Below are 27152 nucleotides of genomic sequence, written 5' to 3'. Positions count from 1 at the left end.
CAATTGATTTTTTTAACAAAATCTTTTCCCTTTCATATACAGACACTCACAAATGATTTGTGTAGCTTTTATCATCCTTTTCTTGTTCTCAAGACTTTATTCAGCTACTCAGCATGCACTTTTGACTACATAATGGATATATTTTATTTCAATCTATAAATCCTGTGGTGATGAATATCAAACTTATATCAGTGCAGAGAAATGATTGCTTTTTCTATTCAATATACAATACTGACATTTGGCATTACAAGAAGGCATAATTTATTTATATAGTCAGTCCTAATTTTTATTCTTAGAAAACTTAGATAATTTTTCTGTACACATAAACTACCATTTGCCTGCCTCCAAATGTCCTTGTTTTGATAGGAAAAGTAGTATGAGTCAGGGTTACTGCAAAGAAGTATGAGGAGTTCTGAGAGGTCATTCTTTTTTTTCCCCCTAAACACTGTGATTGTAAAGCTGAATGTTTGTTATTTCATTATCAGGGAATAATATCAGAGGTACAGAGGTCAAAGAAGTAAGCCTTGAAATATTCACGTACACCGACATGAATCTGGAGCAACTCCATTGAAATCAGTAGAGTTAGAGTGGTGTAGAACCAGTAGAAATAAGATTAGAATCAGACCCATAGGTTACTGAATACAAATGTCATCAGACTGTAAATTGCACCATGGTGCTGAGTTCTGCAGTGATAAAATAAGTCTGATCTTAAACCAGTGGATTAAGAACAATCACAGCTTAGGCTGTACCCCAGCTGCTTTCACAGTCTTTTCATGTATTTTACAACTCTCAGAATTGAACTGCTGGATTTAACACCTAGTCATGTCTGAAGAATTTACAACTGGTGAATCAAGAGTCTGCAAGAAACTACTAGCAGTGATAGTGATCATGACCATAAGCATCCCTCAAACTGTATACACAAAGTTAACTAGCTCATGCTTAAATAGCTCTTGCCTGTCTTCAGAACTGTTATGAACAAATTCACTGTCAACAAGGGAGCAATCTTGAGGGTGGAAAGGCTATTATACTGAGAAGCCTTTCACTGTGTTTTGCATAGTAAATTTAAATCAGCCTTCATTTTAGTATTCAGTTGGATTATAGTGATTATATGATGGATGTGCGTGAAAACTGCTTGGCTTGATTGTGTGAGTGGGAACAAGTGTGTTAAGAATTTCCACAATATTGTGACATCAAGGTCGTAGGTCAAATGGAAAACTTGTTTCATAGCTAAGGAAAATGAACCTCTTGTCATCTTCAACTCCTAAATTTCTTGGAGGAGTTCATGTTCAACCACACCTACATTGAGGATACCTTACCTGCAAAGAGTGATCCTCAGCTGCACCTAGCCTATGTTCAATGCAGCTGATAGAGAAGAGGGGAGGCAAAAGTGGCTTTAAAGTATATTTCTGCTTTTCCCATCTCTGAGGCTTATCATAGGATAAAATGGCTGCTACAAGTTACCTTGAGTGACAAGGTGAGGGAGACAGAAGTTGGTACAATAAAAGATATTACTTCACTCGCCTTGTCTCTAATATCCTAGGACTAACACAGCTACAACAACACTGCATACAGCTAGGTTACCTTGGACCATTACGCAGCCAAGGACTGCTCTGTCCTGCCTGTGACATGACCCCTCTCTGCCATGTAATGTCCCCTATGCCAAAAGAGAAGGGATAGTGGATGACATATAACTGGCTATGCCATCCAAGGATTTTCCTACCTCGAGGGAAATCCCAGTTGCCTGACTAAAGCTGATTTCAAGTCCAGCTTGGTCCTTGCACTGTAACAGCAAGGAGACTTAACCAGAGCCATGGATCTGGCCCACACAGCAGTAAATATGGATGTTTTGGAAAGCAAATAACCCTCAGGAGTTTCTAAGTAGTAGTCATTAAAGCAAAGCCTGTCTAACACTTAAGTCCTACTTAGCCCCTATTCTGAGAGTGGAACTTAAATGGTGCATAGGGAATGCGCTCTGCAGAAAAGTGAAGATAATCGCCCACACACAGGCTATAGGGTGAAAGAGAGACCCTACTGCCATTTAGAAACTATCCTGCACATATTACGGTAATTTTAAAATTATGGCATTAATTTATAATCCACACACTGACACGCACTGTGGGACTGCACAGTATGTAAATTGTGTAGACATTCGCCCCATTTATTTAGAAGTCTAATGCTGCAAACAAGGAAACAGATGGACAATTAAAGACGTGCTCCTGAGAGTCCTGAAATCTCAGTATTCTACAGTTATCTCTGTTATTTCAGTACTCTAAAGAACAAGTCCAGACGTATCACTTACTGTCTCATCACTGTAAGAAGGCATTTAGTGTAATCAGGAACTATACATTACAATCACAAGTCTGAATAATATAAGATATCCAAATATGAATACTGTGCTTCCCTGCATCAAATATTATGGAATGCCTTGTACAGGTAACAAGGATTTATGAAATAAACTGAAATTAGATTTTTCAGTAACCCTACAGAGCCTTTTCAGACTTAAAGCCGGTACTTGAAATAGTACAGGCATATTTACAGCTGGGTTATGATCCGTTACATGAAATCTCAGTCCTAATTCTTAAATGGCTTGTGGGGAGCGGGGGGAGAGAGACACAGATGTTTTTGACTGTAAATACTCAGCACCACCACCATCAGTTAAAAATAAAAAAGATCTAAAAATAGTGATTGATTGAACTACTTCACTATATTCTGCTGCAGTTTCTGTATTGCAGCAAATGATGGCAGCATTCTTTTAGGTGCCAACATCCTAATTGTACTGAACTGTTTTCAAAGAATCTATATGCCATTCCCATTTTAAATGATAAGTGTAAAGGAATTATATGTTAATGTTTGGCTATCTCGATTTTAAAAGATAGATAGATGGAAAAATCACTGTTTGCATGTGTATTTGGAAGGAAAGTTGAGTGGTGTCTGGGGAATCAGTCTGTTTTGAAATTGTGTCCTGGTCGGGGATGTTTCAAATCCGGCATCAGCCCTCTGAATATAGGTAAGAAATGTTGAAAACTCTAGCCCCCATCTTGCAGTACAGATGCTATGTTGCAGATTCTTTTACCTGAATGGAGTTCATTGTATACAAGGGTCTGCACTGATCCATTTGTTTGCAGGATCAAGGACTAACCTTTTGCCTAATGGCAGAAATGCAGTCAAATACCATGCCTGCAAATGCCACTTCTGAGCCACTCTATACAGGACTTTGAAATGCTGATTTGTTAGTGGCACAACACTGAGACCAGAGCAACCATCTCTAGAGGTAGCACTTTTGCAAAGAATGTCGCACAATGACCATTCTTCAGATGGGTATTTTTGGGGTGACTGTGTGGAGAGGACTTTAATATCCCAATATATCTAGTTACTGGTATATTTCTACTTCCTAAATTATGGCTGCCTTGCAAATACACCATCAGTTTTTTTAATTCAGTGAAGAAGTGGACATCTAAGTTTAACTGGCAAGTTATTTAATGTACCTTTAAATGTCACGTGCATACTTCAGCTTTTCCTAAAAAAATCTCTAAATTACACAAATTAGGGGTTGTTTTCTTGTAAAAGTATATACTTCTCTGTTACATCACCTTGAAACAAACCCCCAGGGTTGTGTTTTTGTACAAGTACATAGACTTTTATGTGTACATTCTTTTCAGCCTCTCTCCAGTTTGCCTGCCTGTTCTATTCCTGTGAGAAAATAGGGAACTGATATAAACATGAATCCTATGCTGCAATGTGCTGCGAAAAAACTAAATCCTGTTACCCAGGACAAAAGAACAAAAAAGACGGGAAGATGAGAAGGATGTTGCAACATACACATGTGGCATAAATCAAACAGCTGACAGGTCTAATTTTTGGCCTAATGGCCTTGATAAACTTGCTTACCTAATGGCCTTGATAAACTGTAGTCCTTATGTATCAAAGCTTGCCCACAGCCACAAATGAAATGGGAAATCAGACAATTCAGGCCAGTGCAGTTTTACAGCCTTCCACAAGATGTCTCTAGCTCACTGAAATCTGGAATATGACCTCTGCTAAGTAGATCTGTTACAGTCATCCAAGTCCAATTTTTATTCATTATGATACAAGGGAAACACATATTTGGTGTTACTTGGTAATGTGTTTAAAATATCTATTACCTTCACAGGGTCTTTTTCAGATACATTAAATTTAATAAAGTAGATTTTACTGGTAAACAAACTAAAAAGTATGTTATATTTAACTAATTGGAAATAATGATGCAACCTGTGTGTTTGGGGTAAACACCCCACATTAAGAGTGACAATCCAATTAGAAGATCCAATGCTTCAGACCAACAGGAAAAAAAATCTCCAAAACCCACATACACTTTAAAATCAAAATGTGTTTATGCTGAGTGGCTGTTACATTGAAATCTATCCTTAGTAATCACATCCAGGACTGACAAAAATTGGTTGCTTAATGAAGATGGGGCTGTAATGAATATGAAGCCAAATTATACTCTGTATCAGGGAATACAATGGGATGGAATCTTAAGACAGTGGAAACTTGGACAGATGACTAGGGAGGAGTATAGAAATATTGCTCAAGCATCGAGGCCAAAACACAACTGGAGTTGCAGCTAGCAAGGGATGAGAAGGGTAACAAAAAGGGTTTCTACACGTATGTTAGCAACAAGAAAAAGGTCAGGGAAAGTGTGGGACACTTACTGAATGGGGGAGGTTACCTAGTGACAGATGATATGGAAAAAGCTGAAGTACTCAATGCTTTTTTTGCCTCTGTCTTCACAGACAAGGTCAGCTCCCACACTGCTGTCCTGGGCAACACAGTATGGGGAGGAGGCGTGCAGCTCTCAGTGGTGAAAGAACAGGTTAAGGACTATTTAGAAAAGCTGGACATGCACAAGTCCATGGTCCAGATCTAATGCATCCGAAAGTGCTGAGGGAATTGGCTGATGTGATTGCAGAGCCACTGGCCATTATCTTTGAAAATTCATGGCGATCGGGAGTGGTCCCAGATGACTGGAAAAAGGCAAATATAGTGTCCATCTTTAAAAAAGGGAAGAAGGAGAACCTGGGAAACTACAGACTGGTCAGCCTCCCATCAATCCCTGGAAAAATCATGGAGCAGGTCCTCAGGGAACCATTTTGAAGCACTTGGAGGAAAGGAAGTTGATCAGGAACAGTGAACATGGATTCACCAAGAGCAAATCATGCCTGACCAACCTGATTGCCTTCTATGATGAGATAACTGGCTCTGTGGATATGGGGAAAGCAGTGGACATGATACATCTTGACTTTAGCAAAGCTTTTGATACGGTCTCCCACAGTATTCTTGCCAGCAAGTTAAAAAAGTATGGATTGGATGAATAGACTATAAGATGGACAGAAAGCTGACTCAATGGGTAGTCATCAACAGCTCGATGTCTAGTTAGCAGCCGGTATCAAGTGGAGTACCCCAGGGGTCAGTCTTGTGGCCGGTTTTGTTCAACATCTCTATTAATGATCTGGATGATGGGATGGATTGCACCCTCAGCAAGTTTGCAGATGTCACTAAGCTTGGGCGGAGAGGTAGATATACTGGAGGGTAGGGATAGGGTCCAGAGTGACTTAGACAAATTGGACGATTGAGCCAAAAGAAAGCTGATGAGGTTCAGCAAGGACAAGTGCAGAGTGCTGCACTTAGAACGAAAGAATCCCATGCACCAGGCTGGGGACTGACTAGCTAAGCAACAGTTTTGCAGAAAAGGACCTAGGGACTACAGTAGATGAGAAGCTGGATATGACTCAGCAGTGTGCCCTTGTTGCCAAGAAGGCTAACAGCATATTGGGCTGCATTAGTAGGAGCATTGCCAGCAGATCAAGGAAAGTGATTATTCCTCTCTATTTGGCACTGGTGAGGCTACATCTGGAGTACTGTGTCCAGTTTTGGGGCCCCCACTACAGAAGGGATGTGGACAAATTGGAGAGAGTCCAGCAGAGGACAACGAAAAGGATCAGGGAGCTGGGGCACATGACTTACAAGGAGAGGCTGAGGGAACTGGGCTTGTTTAGTCTGCAGAAGAGAAGAGAGAGGAGGGATTTGATAGCAGACTTCAAGTACCTGAAGGGGGGTTGCAAAGAGGATGGAGCTCAGCTGTTCTCAGTGATAGCAGATGACAGAACAAGGAGCAATGATCTCAAGTTGCAGTGGGGGAGGTCTAGGTTGGATATTAGGAAACACTATTTCACTAGGAGTTTGGTAAAGGACTGGAATGGGTTACCTAGGGAGGTAGTGGAATCTCCATCCTTAGAGATTTTTAAGGCCTGGCTTGACAAAGCCCTGGCTGGGATGATTAGTTGGTGTTGGTCCTGCTTTGAGCAGGGTTTTGGCCTAGTTGACCTCTTGAGGTCTTTTCCAACCCTAATCTTCTATAATACTATGACAGTGATTCTATAAGGGTTGTGTCTTGTACAGGTTCTACTGTATATTCGGTTACTTAACAACTTGACAATTTGTCCTCATCTCTGTTTAAAAAAAAACAATAATCCTCTCAGTCTACTAGATTTTAAAAATCCCTTTCCTTTCCCCACCCAGATATTGTATTACAGTGCCTGACAGGTGTTTCACTGCACTTGTTATTGACTGTAAGTGAGTTGTGATCACATTCCAACATGGCTACCATCTGACCTGATAGTGTCCAGAACTGAATAATATGCACTACATATAGTTGCTGAGTGTAGCTTTACATAATGAAATTATTATAAAGAAGAATGTGGTGCATAGACCTTTACGCTTTTGTGGTTGCTTTCCACTGCTCTATTCTATGGTTCACCATCAGTTAACATTGTGCTGGAATCATGATCACGTACCCAGAAAATTCAAAGAGCAGCAGAAAAGGTATTTTCTACCTGAAAACACAATCAATTCTGTGCATATTTAGCAACAATCATAATATATACTTTGGGAAGTTTAACAGTCTCCAATTAAGCCTTTGTACTATTTGCTAAAAGATAACGTATGAACATGTTTTAAATGTTATTAGGATATATAAACACAATAAAAGAAGACAATACTTCAGGATGAGATTTTCAGAAGTATCTAGTGATTTTGTGTGCTTGTTTTTTTGAGTATCCAAACTGAAAAAATCCTAATGGCACTTGATTTTCACAGGATGGGTGCCCAGCACTTTCTGAAAATCAGGTCCCTTTAAGGTGTGTCTAGTTGGACACCCAAGAATTGAAAGTCACCTGTCAGTTACATTGAGGTAAATCAATTCACTTCTCTCTAAGTAAAAGGAGAATATGGCCCAATAACTATGATTTGACAAGAGCCTATTTTCTTACATCATTGGGGCTCTTGTCTTGCTTTTCATGTTTTTCCTTGTCATAAGCCATCTTTTTCAGCAGTTTCTTCATAGCTTTGTCCTTTTTCTCCTTCTTCTGACGTGCAGTGTTTTGCTTTCTCACTTGGTTGACAATAAATTTAGGAATCTGAAAGAATATGCATCTTAATTATCAACACACATATAACTTCCTTGAAATACTAAACACCTACCAAAACTTTCTAAGTGACAGGCTGTCAGATGGGCCTTGCAAAAGCTAATATTTATTTCCAGTAACAAACACTCATACAATCTAAGGCCTTGACCCCACATTTGGGATCTGCTGGTGTTGAAATTAATGAGGTTATTTAAGGAGTAAGATCTCAACATGAGTATGATTGGCAGAACTGCACCCTCACATAGTGTCTCTACTTCCCAAAAATCAAAAAATATTAAATAGGGAATCTGTATTACAGAGTTTGCCTCATAATAATTCTGTAAGTGTGAGACTGTTGGAGATTGTTTAACGTAGCTAGTGGAAAACAAAGCCCCAAGTTTCACAGGGCTGACCTATATCCTGATTGTAGGTCTTTCATAAGAACTGTCATGACATAACTAATTTTCTCAAAGGACGACTGGCCCTATACAGCAATACATTTCAAAACAGGCGACAAAGATCTTGAGGTTGAAAGAAACAAATTACTCATTAGATGGGTCATTGTTATAGACTATACACAGGTATCCCAGATGACTTATCTTTTAGGTCAGGTATTCTACATAGATATATAGTCTATATATCACATTAATAGTCAAACTGAAAAAGTGTAATTTTTCTCTCATCTATAATGATTTTACCATTTGTGTAACTTCACTGAAAATTACCCATCAGCTAGGGCCCAGCTGTGCCCTTTGCTGCCTCTCCCTCTCTTCCCCTATCCCACTCCAGTGTGTCAATCTCATCTCTACATCACTGGCAGGGGTTCAGATGCCTCCTCGCTCTTTGAAAGCAATGATGGTTTGATTGTGATTTTGTAAGACTTAGGAAAAATGCATATTTTTTTAAAGAACAAACTTACTGTCCAAAGAAGTTTTTGGTATTTAATCATAAAGCGCATGACGTTTGCTGTTCCAGCAGCCATAACAAACTCGCTTTGTTCAATAGTCTTTGAGCCTAACCCATGAAATGTGAAGAGGTTTGGGGCCATCACCACTGCAACATTATTTAAAGTCATTTTATTTTTATCACGATGTTCAATTACCCTTTGGAGGAATTCAAGCAGCATCTGAAATGAAAGTAGCACTTGAAGGCAAGTTCTGCACATGAAAAAATCATATAGAATGAAGCATCATGTTATGTATTCTTTGAAAAAGCTTTTTATGTCCTTGTTAAAAAACAGGGTTATATAAGAAAGCAAACAATGATGGGAAGTGCAGATGGGTTTATGCACAAGGCTGCAATATGAACCTCCTTACACCACTTTACTGATGAGGTCAAACCCTGACTTGAAGCTGAGAGTGTGAAGAAGTAAATCATTCTTCATTAGCTTTGGGGTAAAATTTTCTAAGGCATCTGAGGGTATGTCTACACTGCAATTAGGCACTGGCCGCTGGCCGCGCCAGCTGACTGAGGCTCATGGGGCTCGGGCTAAGGGGCTGTTTAACTGCAGTGTAGACATTTGGGCTCAGGCTGGCACCTGGGCTCTGGGACCCTAAGCTGTGCTGAAAGCCTTCTTTATTTACTCCAGTCATGCAGACTACAGATGAGTAGAGCAGTGCTTTGTGAGCCACAGGTAGTCAGTGGAACTGCTTCTGTCACAGTGGCAAAGCACCTGTCAGTCTCTAAGCAATGACACTTTCAGTTATCTCTAGCCCAGCCTCTGTGCATTTCCAGTGGGGGTTTTGTCAAACAAGACTAAAAAAAAAAAAAAAAAAAAAAAAAAAACCTATCCAGGCAACTCTGCACCATATACAGCTCTTCTAAAAATTTTCTTTGTCTGGTGCAATTTCAACAGTGACCAAAACCAAAGCTTAGCAGAGGAGAACAGAGCCAAACAGCAAAGTGATCTGGAAGGTTTAGAGCAACGGGGGCAGCTGGTATCAAAGGGAAATCCTACCTTGCAAAGAGGGAACATAAACAGTACAGATAAAAAATTGAGATATAGGCAAACAACCGCATTCATCACATTCAAGTGAGTTTATTTCCTTTTTATTTCTATGCTATTCTAAAATTGTTTTTCCATGGAAACCAGCAATAGATGCTGCAGAAAAGGTACTGAATTGGGATTGTGATTAGAAGGTTTGAAGGAGAGGTGGTTTATTACAAGATCATTATTATTAGAATCTCTCGTAAAATTTTCAGGAGTGCTTAAGGCCCAGATTTTTAAAGGTATTTAGATTGTAACACCTAATTGATTTAGGAGCCCGAGACTCATTTTCAAAAGTGACTTGGGCACTTTAGGAGTCTAAGTCCTTCAGAATTTCAATGAGACTGAAAGTATGTCTACACTGCACTCTGAAGTGTGATTACAGCTCAGATAGACATACCTATGTTAACGTGACGAAAAATAGTTGTGTAGATGCAGCAGTGTGAACTTCAGTGTGAAGTGCACAAGCCAACCAAGGACCCTGGATACCTACTTGCATTGCTGAAGCCTGCTCCACAGCATCTACACTGCTGTTCTTAGCCCTGCTAACTTGGGTAAAGCTAGCGCAGGTATGTTCACCCAAGCTGCAATCACGTCTGGGACTGCAGTGGAGAAATAACCTTAGACTCCTAAGTGCTCAAGTCACTTGTGAAAATGAGACTTAGATTTCTGAGTCACTTACACACTTTTGAAAATGTTACTCTCTGTCTTAAGTTACCTCAAATATGAAAAAAGTAACAACCAGCTTGTTAAAATATTAAAAGGTACTTGAATTTTTCACACTAGGTACATTAAAAATAAGCTCACTTCTCTAATGCATACTTTGTTTTAAAAGAGCGAATAGCCAATCTAACCTTCAAAATGTCTCTGTTTGCTTCAGGAAGGAGTAGTACCAAAAGATTCAATGCTTGCAGTTGATGTTTCTTAGTTGGAAGATCTGCCAAGGAAGCATATACATCTCATTTCTTTAAAATTTTTATTTTTTTCCTCCAAAAAAGGCATGATTTTAAGTTAAATATTCTTGTAAAATGTCAAGTTTATCCTGTTCATAGATTTTCTACGTAATGTTAATGAGCAACAGCAGTCGCAGCAGTGACCCAGCAGTGATAACAATAGTGATAATAGCAGTATTGAGGATGGCGTTGATAACTGTCAGGACGATGCTCCTATTCTCTAACCATTGTACTTATTTTATTGCACATGAACCTGCAGAACAGGCACATTTAAAATAAATAGTTATGCAAATGAATGATCCTCTGGTCTATTTTGCACCATCATCCTTAGCATAAAACAGACTTAAATGTTGTGGATCTAATCTAATCATGTGAGGATTCCTTGGATGTAGTAGAGCCACCATAGGAGCTCCTATATGACCCTCTCCTGGCTGCCGATATGGCTAATGGAATGAGGCCACGGACAGTGCCTTCTTAGTTCCCAGTAATCCCTGGTTGTTGGAACAGCCCCCAAAGGGCTACTGGCAGCCCACACAACTTAAAGCATCCCTGGGGCAACTCTAAGTTGCAACTAGGAACTGACCTATAGCTCACTCGCTGCAGAATAAGGGGTGCACAAAGGTGGCTTAAACCTTTACCTCGACCCCCTCATAACTTATATCATGTGCTCTAGAATCTTGGCCACTTTCCTGTGACATGTGAAGAGATTTCGTGTGTGTGTCTTGCTCTCTTGCCTCTTTGGGATCCTCTTAATGCCTTCCTCCAAAAGTGACCAGTTCTTCTGGTCATGGACAACAGGAAATGGATTTCTTTGAAACCTGTCAGGACTCTCCTGCGTTGGCTGGAGGAGATAATAAAAGAGGGGATCCCCACACCTGCTGGACTTCTAAGGAATTGCAAAATCAGTATTTCACACACTCTCTTTTTAAAGCAACTGGTGTGTGTTCTTGCCCAGAATGGTGCTTTATTAGCCAATAGACTAAGTTAGAGTAGATTCTCACAGTAACTGGCTGATTATTGGGGAACTGATGGTAATCAACAGCTCTGATTTTTTTTCTGGCACATAGATATCAAATATCCTCCAAATATTAGCAGAAGCAGCATCTTTTATCTTCTGGTTGATTTCCTGCTGAACTGTAACTTCCTCACTGTTGCTTATTTAAAGAGAATGATCATTTATAAACTGCTACTATCTTAACTGTAGTTTTTTTAGGGCTTGTTTCACTGAAACAGAGAGCTTGAGTTTCCCAATCAAGCTAGCCTAGCTCCAGTGATGAGCAACCACACTGAAAAACAACACTTGTGCTACACCAAGTTATTGGCTCAGCAGATGGCAAGTTGTTATACAAGCTACTGCATCCCCACTGCATTCCTAGTTTAGGTATCAGCATCACTTAAGTATCAACTCACATCTCCTTGACAAGCCAGCTAGCTCTAGCATAAAGCACCACTTAACTCAAGCTAGAGAATTCTGTGTGTGGATGAGAGTCGGTTCTGGGGCAAAACTCGAGTTCTAGCTCTAGCTAGCAGTGAGTGAAGGCAACTCAGAAATCATGTTTGCCTTATAATTCACCTAGTTTTTTCCAAATACTGTGATATAAATCTGCGTGTTTTCTTTCCCATGTATCCTAATAGATGAATGAAAAATGTGAAAAATGTCTCATTTGAACACCAGCAAAGCAACAGCCAATCTTTTCTGGACAGAATTAATCCTGTTGCTATTAATGTATTGCTCAGGCTCTCATATTGTTAGAGAAAATGGTTTCACAGCCAAGGTGTATTTATTGAGATAACTCCCTTCTCTGTGTTTAATACATTGCTGTTTGTGGTGTTGCCTCTGCAAATCTGAGACCCAGAAGGGACGCTGCTTACTCTGCACATCCTGGAAAGCTTTGAGATATTCCACAGTGAGCAGTGGCTGAGGCAGTTCTCGGATGAAGAGTTTTAAAAGACTTGCTGCATCATGTTGCTTTATACTTTCCCAATTGAAAGTCCCTTCATAAAACTTTGCTTCCAGTTCTTGGCAAAGACTCTGAAAGATAGCAGAACAGAAAGTACCACCAATGTGGAGTTTTATTCAGGCTGGTGGAAGATGTGTGCATTTCCCATATAGCAATTCCTTCCACCCTTTGAGAAAAACACATCTGAAATTATAATTCAAGCACCACCTGCTATTGCTACTTTGCTACAAAAAGAGAAACTCTAGACCAGAAGTATTAGAAGTGTGCAGTTAAAACCAAATGCTAATAGGCACCAGACAGCATAGCTGTTCCCATGGCACTGGCATACGCATAAGGCCAAATCCTGCAGTCCTTCCTCAGGGTCATATGATGCTTTGTGCAGAAAAGGGCCCGATAAGAGCCAGATAATTATGCAAGTTGAGACTCAAAGAGTCTCCTACTGATACCTTCCACTGAGGCAAAGTTGGCCCCCTCTTCCTCTTGCAGCACAGGGAAATATCCAAACCTGTGGATGGCCTGACATCTGTAGAGAATCTCAAACCAACCGTGAGGCATGTTCAAGTCCCTACTGAATGGCTCCCATGGGAGTCTTCACTAGTGTTGGACCTTAAACCTGCCCTTTCTTTGAGGTGGGGAATGGGTTCTCCAGCATGGAGGGTAAGCAGCATCAAATAACACTGACTGCTTCAGCATTGTCTTTTGCAGATATAACTGTGTGGTTCTGAGGGGGAAGGCTGCTTTAGCCATCACCACCCTTTGACAACCATACTGGAGAGTCTTCAGGGGGGTTCAGAAGGAGTGGGAGCATGTCACAGAGCTGCTGTTCCGGATTTGGGCCTCCCACTTCAGATTTCACTCCATTAATTTCTTGCACTACTGGATGGCTCAGGAGACCTGGAGACACCAAGAAAAAGAATCCAGGACCTGACTCATGCCAGGAGAGGGGAGAAGCCACTCCAAATGTGGGTGATAACAAGCACCAGGAAAAGGGAAGAGCTTCAGCCACACCCTGAGGGAAGGACTATCCCTGTATATAAAAAGATTGTGTTTTAGCTGACGGGCAAGTGTGCTTCATAACAGATGAAATTTAAACTGTCCACCCAAAAGAAAAATTGTGACAGAATTTAAAAGGAAGCATCAACCTAGACCATTGTTTCCTTACTAGAGATTTTCTGTACCAGCCTATAGAATTCTAAAACTATTCTATAATTCTCTACTGATTTCTAGAGGACAATAAAATTTCAAAGAAACCACAAAGAGTATTGTTTTCTGTTAAATTCTCTGCTGTTTGTGTAAAACATTGATAACGCTCAAAGTTTTACAAAAGTAATAGGTTCGTTCCAAGGGGGAGTTCTTCCAAATGTTTGATCCTCATTATTTTTGCAGTTACTTAGTGAATGATTTCTTATCTGGAAACACTCCCGCTATTAAGCAAAACAAAAAAACAAAGTCACTCCAAAAATGTGAAACTGTTGGAAAGTGGAAATGAAGCACTAAGCAAAGTCATGAAGCATCTTAGTTACTGGTAAATCAACAAAGCCAGTTTCCATAATATTCTTTTGCTTCAGTTGTTTCTAATGAAGCAGCTGTTGGACAAAGTTCTACATGACAGAGACTGGCAGACATCTTGAGGCAGCTGAATCCATTTAAATATTCTTCCCATTTAGAATTTAAGGTCTCTTTAGACCATTCCTATAACAGGCCGCATCTTAGTGTAAATCACACCATGTACTTGATTTTCTGTATTAAAGCAAATACTGAGTTATGGTTTGTGTGTAGTTGGCAGTCACTCTGTAATGCGAAGAGACTGTGAATAGTGACCTGAGCAGTGTATAATGTTGTTTGTAGAGACAATGGGAGAGACTCTCTATGCAATTTGGCTGCTCAGTGCTATTCTGCAAGTTGAATCTGGCCCTTAAAATGACCTAATTAGGCCAGGGAATATTATCCTCCTGTGGCATACAGCCTACATAGCAGCCCACTAGTCATCTGGCTCAGGGGGCTCACCTGGTTCATGTGCAGACAAAGAGGTTGGAACTCTTGTGAGAACAACTCATGAGATTTTAGCACAGCAGAATCTGGATCTTAGCCTTGATTAAGCCTCAAACCTGACCTCCTGACCTCTTCCCCAAACGTAATCTGGATCAAAACACCATCTCCTTGGCTAGTCTAAATCAAATGTGTTTTATGTAGTTTTATTAAGATTTCACTGCCAATCTTGCCATTACAAAAGTGTTAACAAGACAAAAGTAAAAATGGCAAATGAGTATAGGTTTTCAGGGTTTTGAGAGTCCATGCAATATTGTACCTTTACTCTTGCTGCTACTCCTGGTATTCGAAGAAGTCCTTCTGTATCCAATCTTGCCTCTTCTATCTGAGAAATCAGCTGTTAATAAACAGAAGCCAAGGTGCTAATTAAAATGTTACTGGAAGATAAATATGGAACAGTGAAATCTGTTTTTGAATACAAATGATTGCAAAGTGGATTATCATTGATACAATTATATGTGTCCTACAAGGAACACCTGATACTGCTCCTTTATTTTTCATGTACACTATTAAGAGTTTTTTTAAAAAGGAAAATGTAAAGTCAACACTTTCTACAGAGATAGGGAATTATTCAGATTTCAAAAATAAACCACCAACTGCTTATCACACTAAAAATCTGCACTAATAAAAACTATTTACTGTAGTACGAAAGACCCTGTATTAACTTTCACATACACTGTCATTTACCACTTTACCAAGGAAGATCTAATCACTGAAAAGACTTCAGGTTTACTAATACTGATGGTCTCATAACAGACTCAAATGAATTGCTAATCCTATGCATGTTTTAGATGAATTAGAACAATCACTGTAAAAGACTTATACTATATTACATGTATGTGACTGATATGGCAATTTCCTGCAAGATTCTTGGAAGACCTTGTTGTATTAAGTTTATGTATTAGTGTGAGCTGGGATTATATGTAACCTCTCTAGGGGAAGAGTGATAGATGTGAGACCTGAGAGTTCAAAAGACCACACTGAAAATGTGCCAAAGTAGTATGGACTTTTTGGACAATAAATGTGAAGTGCATTTCCTGGGAAATGCCTAGAGAGAGGTTAATGCAAATTCCCCAACTTCTACTATGCAAAAACCCAGCCTGTTGAAGCTATGCCTGAGGAGAGAGTCACTGTCTGCCTATTACCTGTTACAGAAGGCAAAGACCAAAGGCCTCAGCTGTACAAAGAAATGGTTCATCTGCCCAGCCTCTGTTCTGGTTCTGGATGTAAGATGGATTAACTTGTAACCATGGAGAAAACCTAGTTGTGGGTGTTGAAAGCTGGAGTCGGGGTGACCTCTGTTAAGCTTTCCAGCACGTGTAGATTCTTTTTATTGTTTTAATGTTTTCTCTGTAACACTTTTACTATACTAGTAAATGTGCTTGCTTAGAAAGGGCTGTGTAGTAACTTGTAACTACGGGCAATACACTGGGCATAGCTCTTAGAGTGAAAACAAAGTGGAGGTGCTGGCTTGTTAGGCAGTCTGGCTTGCTGGGGTATCACAGTATAAGTCAGAGAGATGTGCAGCCTTGTATCTGTGGTCAGAGGGGATTGAAATCCAGGATTTCACTTAGGGGAGGTGACAAATAGGAGTCAGAAGCCTTTAAGTGGGCGCCCCCCAGAGATGGCAGAGGGGGAGCTACAGGTACAGTGGCCCTGAAACTGTGACAGTGTATTGGGTTGGATAAAGGATATAGATGATTGTGCTCACAAAGGGATAAATCTAATTATCACCCAAAGAAGTCTGTAAGTATCAAATGGTTACACCACCTATTATTTCCTAGATCAGTGTTTCCCAAACTTGGGACACCACTTGTGTGGAGAAAGCCCCTGGAGGACCGGGCCGGTTTGTTTACCTGCCGCATCCACAGGCCCGGCCAATCACGGCTCCCACTGGCCGCAGTTCACTGCTGGAAGCAGTGGCCAGTACATCCTTTGGCCTGCACCACTTCCAGCAGCTCCCACTGGCCTGGAGCAGCGAACCGCGGCCAGTGGGAGCCGTGATCGGCCGGGCCGTGGACGCAGAAGGTAAACAAACCAGCTCGGCCCACCAAGGGCTTTCCCTACACAAGCAGCGTCCTAAGTTTGGGAAACACTGTCCTAGATTAACACTTGATGCAGTGTTTAACTTGGGCAACACTTGTAATGTACATGTTTCTGTGACAGCTAAGGTTTGAACTATAAACTATGCTGTACAGCAGCATTTTTAATTGCACAAATAAAAGGGGATTATTTACTATTCAATGAATTTATGTGATTGATACAGATCACGAGAATGTAAAAAAAGCCACCAAAGTTGGAATACATCATAAAAGTTGATTTGTTCAGAATATATTTTCCTGGTTAAAGACTTTACTTATTAATACTCATAGATCCTGATTTCCACATCCAAGTTGCGCTTGGACATAATGGACAAAGACCTCCTGATCCTTGCAGAAGTTAGGCCAGCAGCAGGACTATTCTAACTTCTGCCACTGGGTCTTATGCCAGTGATGGATCAAATTTAATGGACCTCTGCTCTCCATGCCCCCACCCACCTACATCCATTCTGGAACATCTCTATGCCAGAGGTGAGATGTAGCAGCTGGCACACCACCAGCTGTCCCCCAACTGAGTTTCCCTGAATGAGAGGAATTGTAACTGTCTATGTCCAGCTGTTTTAAGGGTGCTTTGCACTGCTCGGTGGTGCAAAATGGCCTTACCAGACCAGATAATCAGTACCATAGTCTTTCTGCAGATCTCCCCATTGATATAGGGAATTCCATATACATATTCTTAGTGTTGAAGGTTAGTAGGGACTGTTATGGTCATCTGGTATGACACCCTGCAGAACACAGGCCATAGAACCTTGCCCAGTAATTTCTAATTAAGTTTATAACTTCTGGTTGAGCTACAGCAGATCTTTTAGAAAGACATCCAGTCTTGACTTAATGACTGCATGTGAGGGAGAATCCATCACATCCTTAGGGAGATCTAGGAGAGTCAGGTTCCATGCTTCTTAAAATTTTAACTAGTTTGAAAGTTCTAATATAGGAATTAGCTTTTCAAAGTTTGGAACCCAGCAGGCCATATCATGCCATTAGTTTTTAATTAGGACTCTCTACTGAAATCATATCTATAGGACGTTCTTAAAAAATGATGTTATGGTATCATCCAATATTTATAAAATTCACAAAACTGGAAGTAAAAATGACAGAGTTGGCATTTTGTTTTTTAGGGAGGTGGAGGTTGGTTTTTTTTTTTTACAAAATTGATGCTTATTTAAAAAAAATCTTCCTGTTGAATTGGTTTGTTTCAGTGATGTGCAAGCAATATTTTAAAATTCCTGAAAACATTCTCTTAATTTGTTATGAACCCCCAAGTCCAGTAGTGGATGTGCTGCAGAAATGAGAAGGGAGAGATGGGAAATCCATTCGCATATTTTCCCATTTAAACAAAAAAGGATTATAATCAAGATGAGATCACACAGCAAATAAATTAAGTGTATTTTCTAGAAAGGTTTATCTAGAACTTTCTTCCTGGAAAACTATCCTGAATAAATCGATGGCATAGCGAGGTAACCAGCATATATCATTTGCAGTGGAGTAGGGTGAAGACCTATTTGGAGGAAGTGGGGACTTTTTTTTTCTCTTTTTTTGTTACTGTCCATTTGGTACAATCTTGTCCACAGAAAAGGTAAAAAAATTGTTCTTCAGAAGTGTGTTTTGCTTTGTTTTTGTTTTTTATAGTCTCTAAGAGATAATTTCTGGCAGGAATGATATAGCAGGAGTCCCTAGAGAGGAGTAGGAAATTACTATAAGTCTCCTTTTGATCTGGTGGGAAAAAATAACAAAAAAGCCCTCAAAAACCTCTAAAAGGCCTCTCTAGCACTTCAATTATTTGTCTTGAAAAATAACGGCCTATTCTCCTAGGAATACATTTCTACAACTCCTGTTAAACAGAATTTGGCCTGGAATGGTGTTAGATGTTGGACATCTAGTTTCCCGGGCTTACTAATAAACCCTGATCAAATCATGGCTGACTTAATACACCTTAGTAATGTATTTTTCTAATAATAATTCACTAGATGTCCTAATTAATTACTCTACTCTAGCATTGGAGCATGCCAATGGCAATTCACAATACTTTTAATGTAAACAACTTAAAATTACTTTCTGAACTGTATTCTCTACTCCACTAACTCAACTAAAGTAAGTTAGTGGAGTAGAGAACGGTACAAAGGCCATGTATCCAACTTAGTGCATTAATAGTACAAAGCACAGCCCTTAATAAAAGCTACAGTCTCTTCTAATGGAGATGAATGCTACATTTGAGGTTCACAGTACAGCGATGGTATGTCACTGTGAAAACTTGATTATAGTGAGTATATGAATCCAGGACAAATGCTATCACCTCTGCAATCCAGTAGGTTTGTAACAAACTGACTTGTTCATGCCTACTCACTTTGTGAAAGATCAGTGGTATCCTGGTGCCTGGTACTTTCTTCTGATCCTGTTCCAGCAAAACTGACAGTGGGACACCAAAAAGACCAGAGTCTACACAAAGAAAAGAAAATAGAGAAACTATCCACATCTGCTCGAATACATGAGATAAGTGGCACAAAACACATTTTCAAAGAGATAAGCCCATTCAATACATTCAGAGCCATTGATCTTCTCTTCAGCATATCTGAATGTCTTCATCAATCAAGTCATTCAGAGCATGATTAAACAAAGCACTTGGCTAAAAGCAAAGCACTTGTTCATCTCCTCCTTCACCCATAAATGTGGAGTCCTCTGTTTTACCTTCAAATTGCCATCCACACACTCTGCAGTACAGTGAAGGAAAATGCATAAATGAACCATCTGCGTGATTCTCATTTGTGGAAAACTGTTGTGTTGATGGCCCAGAAATGCAGATCTACAAGTTTAGATGCCAATAGCTTTAGTAAGCTTCCCAAGAATTTGGCTGCTAAAATGAAATAGATGTAATTATACTGTAATCCACTTTTACTCTAAACAGTCCTCTCTCTCTGTGTTTTGAAAGAAGAGCTAGTGAGCATTCATTGTGCTTTTTTGCATCCTATAGTGTAAATAGGTTGATAGTGCATCTCAAAAAAGAAATATTTTAATATGAAAATTAAAGTCAAGCTTGTTCCATGCTCGTTGTAAGCCCTCGTTAAAAATGGCCATTATCTCATCTTATCTAACTTTACTTTATTAAATGGTCCTATATGTTTATGGTAAGAGTGTTCTGCCTTAGATAAATACTAATCAGAAGTGAATGGTTTCTGAGAGAGTGGTACACTGGCAAACTATTGAACCTTAAAGACTTGTGTCTTGTAACTACTCTGCTGGGATAAGGTTAATGCCCACAAAGATCATTTTTCTGGAACTGCATATAGAACAGTGATACAAGGTAAGCGGACGAACTTCTGTTGGCGGACAGAACAAGCATTAAGCTTCACAGAGGCCTTCCTCAGGTTGAAAGAAGATAATCAACATTTCCCAGCCTAAATACAAGGTGAGAAAGATAGTTAGGCATAAAGTGTTCACACATGCTGTAGAAGACCACTTAAAATGAAACAGGCAATTAAGAGTTATAAAATAGTAGGATGTGTTATAAATTGTTGTAATAAGCCATAAAACCAGCGTCTCTGTTAAGTCCATGGTTTTTAAGTGTCTTGCAAAGTTATGAATTTAAGTTCCCAGGCACATCTTTTTCAAGGTGTTGTGCAGGTTTACTTTGAGAACCAGGACTGAGAAGTCAGCTATGGAGTGACTGCTTTGGGAACAGCGTTCACCCACAGGTGATAGGGTGTCTTGTTTTTTTATCATTTTTCTGTGTAAGTTCATTCAAGAGGGTAGTGATTATCTGGTTTTACTCTCGTAGTTGTTGTTGGGGCATTTGATACCCTGGATGAGGTACACCATGGGTTGTGATAGGCTTTGTTTGCCAGAAGCTGGGAGCGGATGACAGGGGATGGATCACTTGATGATTACCTGTTCTGTTCATTCCCTCTGGGGCACCTGGCATTGGCCACTGTCAGAAGACAGGATACTGGGCTAGATGGACCTTTGGTCTGACCCAGTAGGGCCATTGTAAGGTTCTTATGCATAGTAGTTCCAAAACACAAATCTTTAAGATTCAATAATTTTCCAGTGTACCTCTCTCAGAAACCATCCACTTCTGATTAGTATTTATCTAACAGAGAGCAGTCCTACCGTAAACATATAGGCAGAATATAGCAATGTAAAATTAAATGAGACGAGATAATGGTCATTTTTAACCAGGGCTAACAAAAAGTATGGAACAAGACTTGGCTTTAACCTTCATATAAAAACATGCCTTTTTTGAGATGCATAATAATCACCTGGATCTCAAAAAGTGTGTTGCGGGGGGTATTGATCAACATAGCAGTGGAGGTATTTCTGCATGTTTTGTATCTGTTGTTCTGACAGCCTCTGGTGTCACTTTGAGGTGGGGAGCTTGCTTCTGATAATGAGCTGGGCAAGGCTCAGGGATTGCTTGAAGACTAGAAGAGGGGGTTCAGGAAAATTTCTCTCAGGATGTGGTCCCCATCAAATATGGGTTGTAACTATTTGAACCTGTATGGGTTCTTATCTGGGATGATAGGTGACATCCAGCGGTGTGCAATCAGTGAGGTTTTTTTCTGTACTGAAACAGGTTCTCCCAGTCATTTGGGTGGCCGGTTCTATGATGAGATCTACTTCTCTGGTGCAGTATCCTTGTTTAGTGAAGGCAGTCTTAAGTGGGTTTAGGTGTGAATATAGAACCACGATATCACCTCTTATGTCAATGTAAGTGTCAAATGAGTCACCACAAGGAGTTTCTTTAGAATGTGCCTTATTTAGCAAGTATATCGAAAAAAGGCCATTATCTGTAAAATATGTGCACTCAGAACGACCCACACACACACACACACACAAAAATCCTTCCTGTGCATGCTCGCTGAGCTACTAGGTAGCAGAACCCATGTGGGTCTGCTGTGGTGAGGGATGAGGTGCAGGCTACAGGAAGCCCATGCAGAGGTCTCACCCCCTCTTTTTGCAACAGAGCTGTGAACTCTCCAGCATCTCCAGCCACCCAAACACAAAGGGAAATGGCTAGCGGACCCACTACCGTATGAATCCAATGGCTACACCATGTTGCACGAGGTGGGAAGATGGAGATGCTGCAGACCACAGGTCTGCTGCAAACAGAGGTGTGAAAAATCTGCATGGACTTCCTGCATCCTCCCACTATTGCATGGATGCTCTGACCAAATTACATTGCAGGTGAGAGGGGAGAAAGACAGAGAAGCTACAGGTATGTCTACACTGAATCTGGGAGCAATCCTCCCAGCCTAGTTCCTTGTGCTAGCATGCTAAAAATAGCTATGTAGACTTTGCTTTCATATTGCAACTCAGGCTGGGGCTGGAGCTCGGGCTCAGGCTTTGAGTTACAATATCAAAGCAACATCTACACAGTTATTTTTTGGAAATTGGTGCACGCCCCTTTAGCATGAGTCTGGGCCTGGCTGGGGGGCTTGCTCCCACATGTAGTATAGACATCCCCACAGAGGGTCCTGCACCCTTGAGGTGGGAATAGCAGCTGTCAAGCCATTCCACTTGTTGGGAGGCAGGGTGACCCGCTATTCCCTCTTTAGGGCCCCTAAATCAAGTTAATCTTTTTGAGTTGAGTGCAGGACAAACAATTTTAGCCAATTTACCTGTTTTTCCCACTGGCAGTCATTTAAAAAACATAACAGAGATAATGTTACATTAAAAACGACACAGGTTTGGTAAGAAGACCTATTCAAATACACAATAAAAAAAATCAAGAGGAAAAAGTATTTTGCTTGCACACCATTTTCTAATGGTTGTCGCAGAGGAACTTCTGCAGGGTGGAAATTCATCTAGGAATCAAGGTCACAAAGAGGGTTGTGTGTATGCTTTTGCATTTAAAAAGTTATTTTCTTCTACTGTAAAGTGAAGAGTGTATTCAGAGGAATCACTTGCATCCTGCTGTATGTCTCTCAACACTCTCTGTTGCTTTCAATTATTTAAAGGGAGCTATTTCACTGTCACATCCACTGAACCTTGACAACAGGGTTTTGGCCAAAGTGGGTTTGTGATTAACTGGTAATACATTTTGAGCTCTTGTAAAACAGTTAGCAGAAGGTCAGAAAAGCAGACAACTACCAAAACACTGAAAATCTCTTGCAACTTGAAATAGGTTTCCACGTATTTCTAGTTTTTGAAAAGGAGTCAGGATCACACATAGGCTCCAGTGGCTTGATGCCACAGCGACTTGCTACAAGAACTGCCTCAGCAGACTCCCTCCCCTGCCCCCTAGTCTGTATGATGCCATGCCAACACACAACACAGAAATGGGCCAGAAAAGGAGATCTGCAAATGCCAAAAAGAGGCTGCGATCTGAGAAATGCAGGATGTGTTAGGGCACATCAATATTAGTTACTACAGGAAAAAGATGGCAAATTATTGCCCTGGGCAAGAGATGCAGGCTGAATGCGGAGAGACCATATAGGGTGGTACATTTTGTGCCTTACACAGAGCTCGGCACAATGCAATAGATGAGGATAAGGGTGAAGAGGAGATACCTACTCCTAAGCAAATCCTCCCATCCTCATGAAAAGGGGCTGCTTTAGGGACTATGGAGCAGATTCTCGCTATAGGGCTGGAGAAGTGCTTTCGTCAAGCCAAACACAAGTTATCGGGTTCACAAAAGGAGGAATTACAATGATATTCTATGGCCTGTGTGATACAGGAAGTCATCCTAGGTGATCTAACGGTCCTTTCTCACTTTGGAAGCTCTGAAACTATGAATCTCTGAAAGGCTCTGAAGCTATGCTTCCATCATACTGTAGTACTATCCAGAGGATTCCTTTCCCTTGCTCCTGAAGACATCTGCCCAGTCCCTGGCCTAGAATGCCTGGCCTCGTACTAAAGTTAGCTGCCAGAGGATTTTAGTCCTAAAAATCCTCCTTAGCTGGAACAATTTATGCGCATGAGGCTGCTCAAATGTAGAGAGAGTCTAGAGCTCGGTGACTACAGTGTAATGCTGAATCAGGGCCTATATTACCAGCTAATGTACGTCTCTTCTTTCGGAATAATTTAAGAACAACCCCACAGAGACTCGTTTGTTTCTAAAGAATTTATAACTGTATTACTTACCTTTTGTTTTGATTTTTATGGCTTTTTGTTGCTTGAATTCTGTCCCGAGTAAGTCATACAGTGCGGTCAGCTCAATCAGTGCTAAGGAATAGACTTTCTTCATGTCCTGAGGGGCCAGATCACCAATCTTTGTGGTACCCGTTTTGTCCTTTGGCAATCTGAAATTCTAGAACATAGGAGTTGCATCATGGCAAATAAACAATCTCAACACATTGAAGGGCAAAGAAAAGTGACAAGTATAAAGGCCATTCTGCTGCGGTGGCACTTTTGTAATGAAACCCATTACTACAGATGGGTGCCACAGGAGAGTGACATAGTTAAAAAAGCAGGCTGTCTGCAGCATGTAAATTTCCTATGCTTGTTGCATAATCAAACTTGCCTGGCAAAACCTATACACTGCAATGACCATATCTGATTGCAAAAAGCAAATCTCTGATGGATAGAACCCTGTCGAGCACACACAATTTGATCAGTATGCACTTCTGGGTGGTATCTCTTTCCTTTTTCCCTTTTTTTATGTTGTCTATTTAGGTTCCAACTTCACTGGGGCTTTGAGTAGATGCAGAAGTCTGCCTAGATGCAGTTGACTGTAGGATCAGGGTCACAGATGATAAACTATTTGGGGCAGGAACCTGTCCTCTTATGTGTGTGTTTACACCTCACTCATTCTTGGGTGCCATATAAAAAATTAGTAATAGGAGGCTCACTGTTGTTCCCTCCTTCATTATTTACTAGTTGTATTACTATACCACCTTGGACTCCAGTCACGGAACAGGGGCCATTGAGCTAGGCATGGTACAAACACAGAACAAAAAGATAAGCCCTGCCCCTAAGAGCTTATTTGACTTTACTTCTGCTTCCTGTGATACAGGAAGTCTAACTCTAGCAGGTAAGGGCTGGTTGCATCTCTTTTAAAGTATAACACATCAAGAACCGGGCAAGAGGATTACTCAAAAGCTAGACGTGGCATTCTTTCTGCTGGAAAGGACCCCAGATACCTTCATTGTTCTCTAGCCTCTGTTGGCTCCGAGTATAGCTGAATTTGAGGTTGAAAACTCTGTGTGGCTGCTGAGCCAGCCCTTATTTATGATTGATGGATGTAACCAGCTTCCTGCTTGGGATTTAATTAACACACTTCATACTCTTCTCGTTTCAAATCAATATATAAGACCATGTGAATGTGTGGGTGAGGAAGGGAAAGTCGGTACAGATCACACATATCAATCGTCAGATCATTCCTTTTCTGAAATGTTTTGCTGCCTTAGGATTGTTCACCCCTAAGGTTATGGAAAAGGCCATAGCCACTTTGGTGTGTAGACAGTCAAAAAGTAAAACTCCAGTAAACTGTTCTTTGAATATGTAAATAATGTGTGACTCTTCTACAGTTGAGTCAAAGACATCTCATAAGCCAGGCCACGGTTTCCATTCCTATTTTTCTCTGCATTACTGAAGTGTGAGTCAAACATTTTTCAAAGCCATTTCTCAATGTTTCATTAGTGTCAGGTTTATTGTATTAAAACTAAGGGAACGTTCAATAATTATTACTGGCAGAAATGTTTGTGTGCTTATCTAAACTGAGTGTTTGAAGAAAACTGAAACATTATTATTCCAAGCATTGAGTTTACTCAGACATGTTTGCACACAGTGTTTGACAAAAGAAATTGCTATTTTTTTCACACTGGTTATTAATTTGTAGTTTGTGTATGAGTGCATGTTTCTAATGTTTGTGAAATTCTAAGGCTGTTAGTATTGATTTAGCCTTCTTAAGAACAAGACACATCTTTGAGAGATGGGAATGTGAAACCAGAGAGAAACAAATCCTCACATTTTGGAAAGATTCCTTGACTCTTTGTTATAACAAAAAATAAATCTTTTCCGAAGGGTTAAAACGCCTCATTCCTATACATGCTCATGTGTTATGTGCTGGGCATCTTAGCAGGTGCCATAAACAGTATGCTTATGCCTAGAAAATGTGAAATCCAGAAATGATCAATGTATCTGTTGAAAAGGGACCCACCCCCAACCTGTACATCTCTATTACAAGTGTAAAGATAAACTCATTCTTCATTCTCATCCTTTCACCTCAGTGGCCACAAGACTTCTGCTGGAGTCCATTAATGCTCTTTAACCAACAAAAGAGGTCTCTATTAAGTGATGCAAGGCACCTCACCCCTATTAGTGTAGTGATCAAGGAACTAGGGCCAACACTAAATGGGGAAGATCCTCAGCTGGGGGACCTTGTCAGAATTTCATTCATGTCTAGCTGAGGGTCTGCCCCAATAAATATAACCTGAGTTTTCTGAACTGCAATGAAAATAACTATTACTGAGCAGACCATGTCAGGCTAAAGTCCTAATTTTTAAGCATTACTAGTCCTCAATTTCTTTAAGATAAGGTACAGTGTTGAAAAGATACTGGCATATAGTAGGCATAAGAATAAGATTTCCATATTTATTAAGGGCTGAATACTACTCTCCTAAAACACACACACTGAAGGGACCCAATCCAATGAGAGCAGGACCTTTACGGGCCTGAAAGAAATAAAGCTATACCATTCTGAATCTTCCTGTTCCAACCAATATCACAGAAACAGTGTCAAAAAGGCTAAAATGAAGTTTATGAAATGACTACCACAATGAATGAGAAACACCTACAGGAAGTTGCGTATCGTCCTCTTTGCCTTTGCACATTTTGCCTATTGAGTTGTCTTTGAGATTGGCTGCCTGCTCTGCAAATGAAATCTCTAAATTGATATCAGTTTCAGAAACTGGCACATCCTCAAGCAGGGTGGTCTCTTCACTGATACCAAGGCTGAACTCCGGATCTGAAAACAGAGGGGGGAAAAAAGTCATCAGCACTTTCAAATATTGCCTCTCTTCTCCTCTGTTTTGCATGCAAGTAAATATTTAGGACTCCAGACAGGTTAATCCTGTGTAGGGGATGGAAACTCTTGGGGCGAAATCTCTGCTGGAGTAACTCCAATGGCTGGAGTTATGTCAGCCGAGAATTTTCACCTCATGGAGTTGCCATGGAATAATTCTACCACGGGGCACAGTTTATTCACTCTTTATCCCTCATGGAAAAGACAAAGCATTCTATCTCAAATAAACCAGAGTTTTCTGGGGTCTGCCAGAACCAAGCAGCTTCTACTCAGAAGTCCTTTGCCTCAGATCTGCTTCCCATCCTCCTCTCTTCCTCTGGTGCCCTGCAACCATTAACTGCACAAGTCCATCAGCAGCCAAGCTTCGCGGGGCAACCCTGAACACCAGTTCTTTGTACTGCAGGTCTGAAACTGGTGTGTGGGATGGGGGTGTGGGTGTGAGAATTCAAGAAAGCATGACTGAGTTCTAACATTCCCATCGTGTAGCACCCAAATCTCTCAAAGCTGCTACAAAGACGCTCCTGGGAGGAAGAGGCAAGCAGAGAAGAGTGGGAGCATGTAATGGTGGCATCACTTCTCTTTTCTTGTTGCCCTCAAGAAGGAACTGGGCACTTAATAAACAATTTAGAATAATAATTCTTTTTTCGTTTTGTTTTTAAAATAGAAGCAGATCTTTTACCATTTAACTCAGAAACAGCCTGCT

General features: G+C 40.5%; 1 protein-coding gene across 6 annotated transcripts in view; it reads right to left on the bottom strand.

Moving 5' to 3' along the window:
• The window catches only part of ARHGAP18 (Rho GTPase activating protein 18), a 135605-nt gene that overhangs the window by 16538 nt on the left and 91915 nt on the right, over nt 1-27152 (bottom strand). For all 6 annotated transcript variants that reach the window (XR_007773889.1, XM_050949607.1, XM_050949611.1 and 3 more), the window contains 8 exons: nt 26223-26392; nt 23569-23734; nt 18836-18927; nt 14652-14729; nt 12255-12414; nt 10284-10366; nt 8362-8568; nt 7308-7454 (listed from right to left, as the gene is read on the bottom strand). Coding sequence is in view for 5 of the 6 variants with exons in the window: in XM_050949607.1 (XP_050805564.1) it covers nt 7308-7454; nt 8362-8568; nt 10284-10366; nt 12255-12414; nt 14652-14729; nt 18836-18927; nt 23569-23734; nt 26223-26392 (1103 nt within the window). In the remaining variant the exon portion in view is untranslated. The remainder of the gene's footprint in view (nt 1-7307; nt 7455-8361; nt 8569-10283; nt 10367-12254; nt 12415-14651; nt 14730-18835; nt 18928-23568; nt 23735-26222; nt 26393-27152) is intronic.

Source organism: Gopherus flavomarginatus, chromosome 4 (genome assembly GCF_025201925.1).
Source record: "Gopherus flavomarginatus isolate rGopFla2 chromosome 4, rGopFla2.mat.asm, whole genome shotgun sequence".
NCBI lineage: Eukaryota > Metazoa > Chordata > Testudines > Testudinidae > Gopherus > Gopherus flavomarginatus.
Note: the sequence above shows the minus strand (reverse complement) of the source record. Positions and strands in the feature narration are given on the sequence as shown.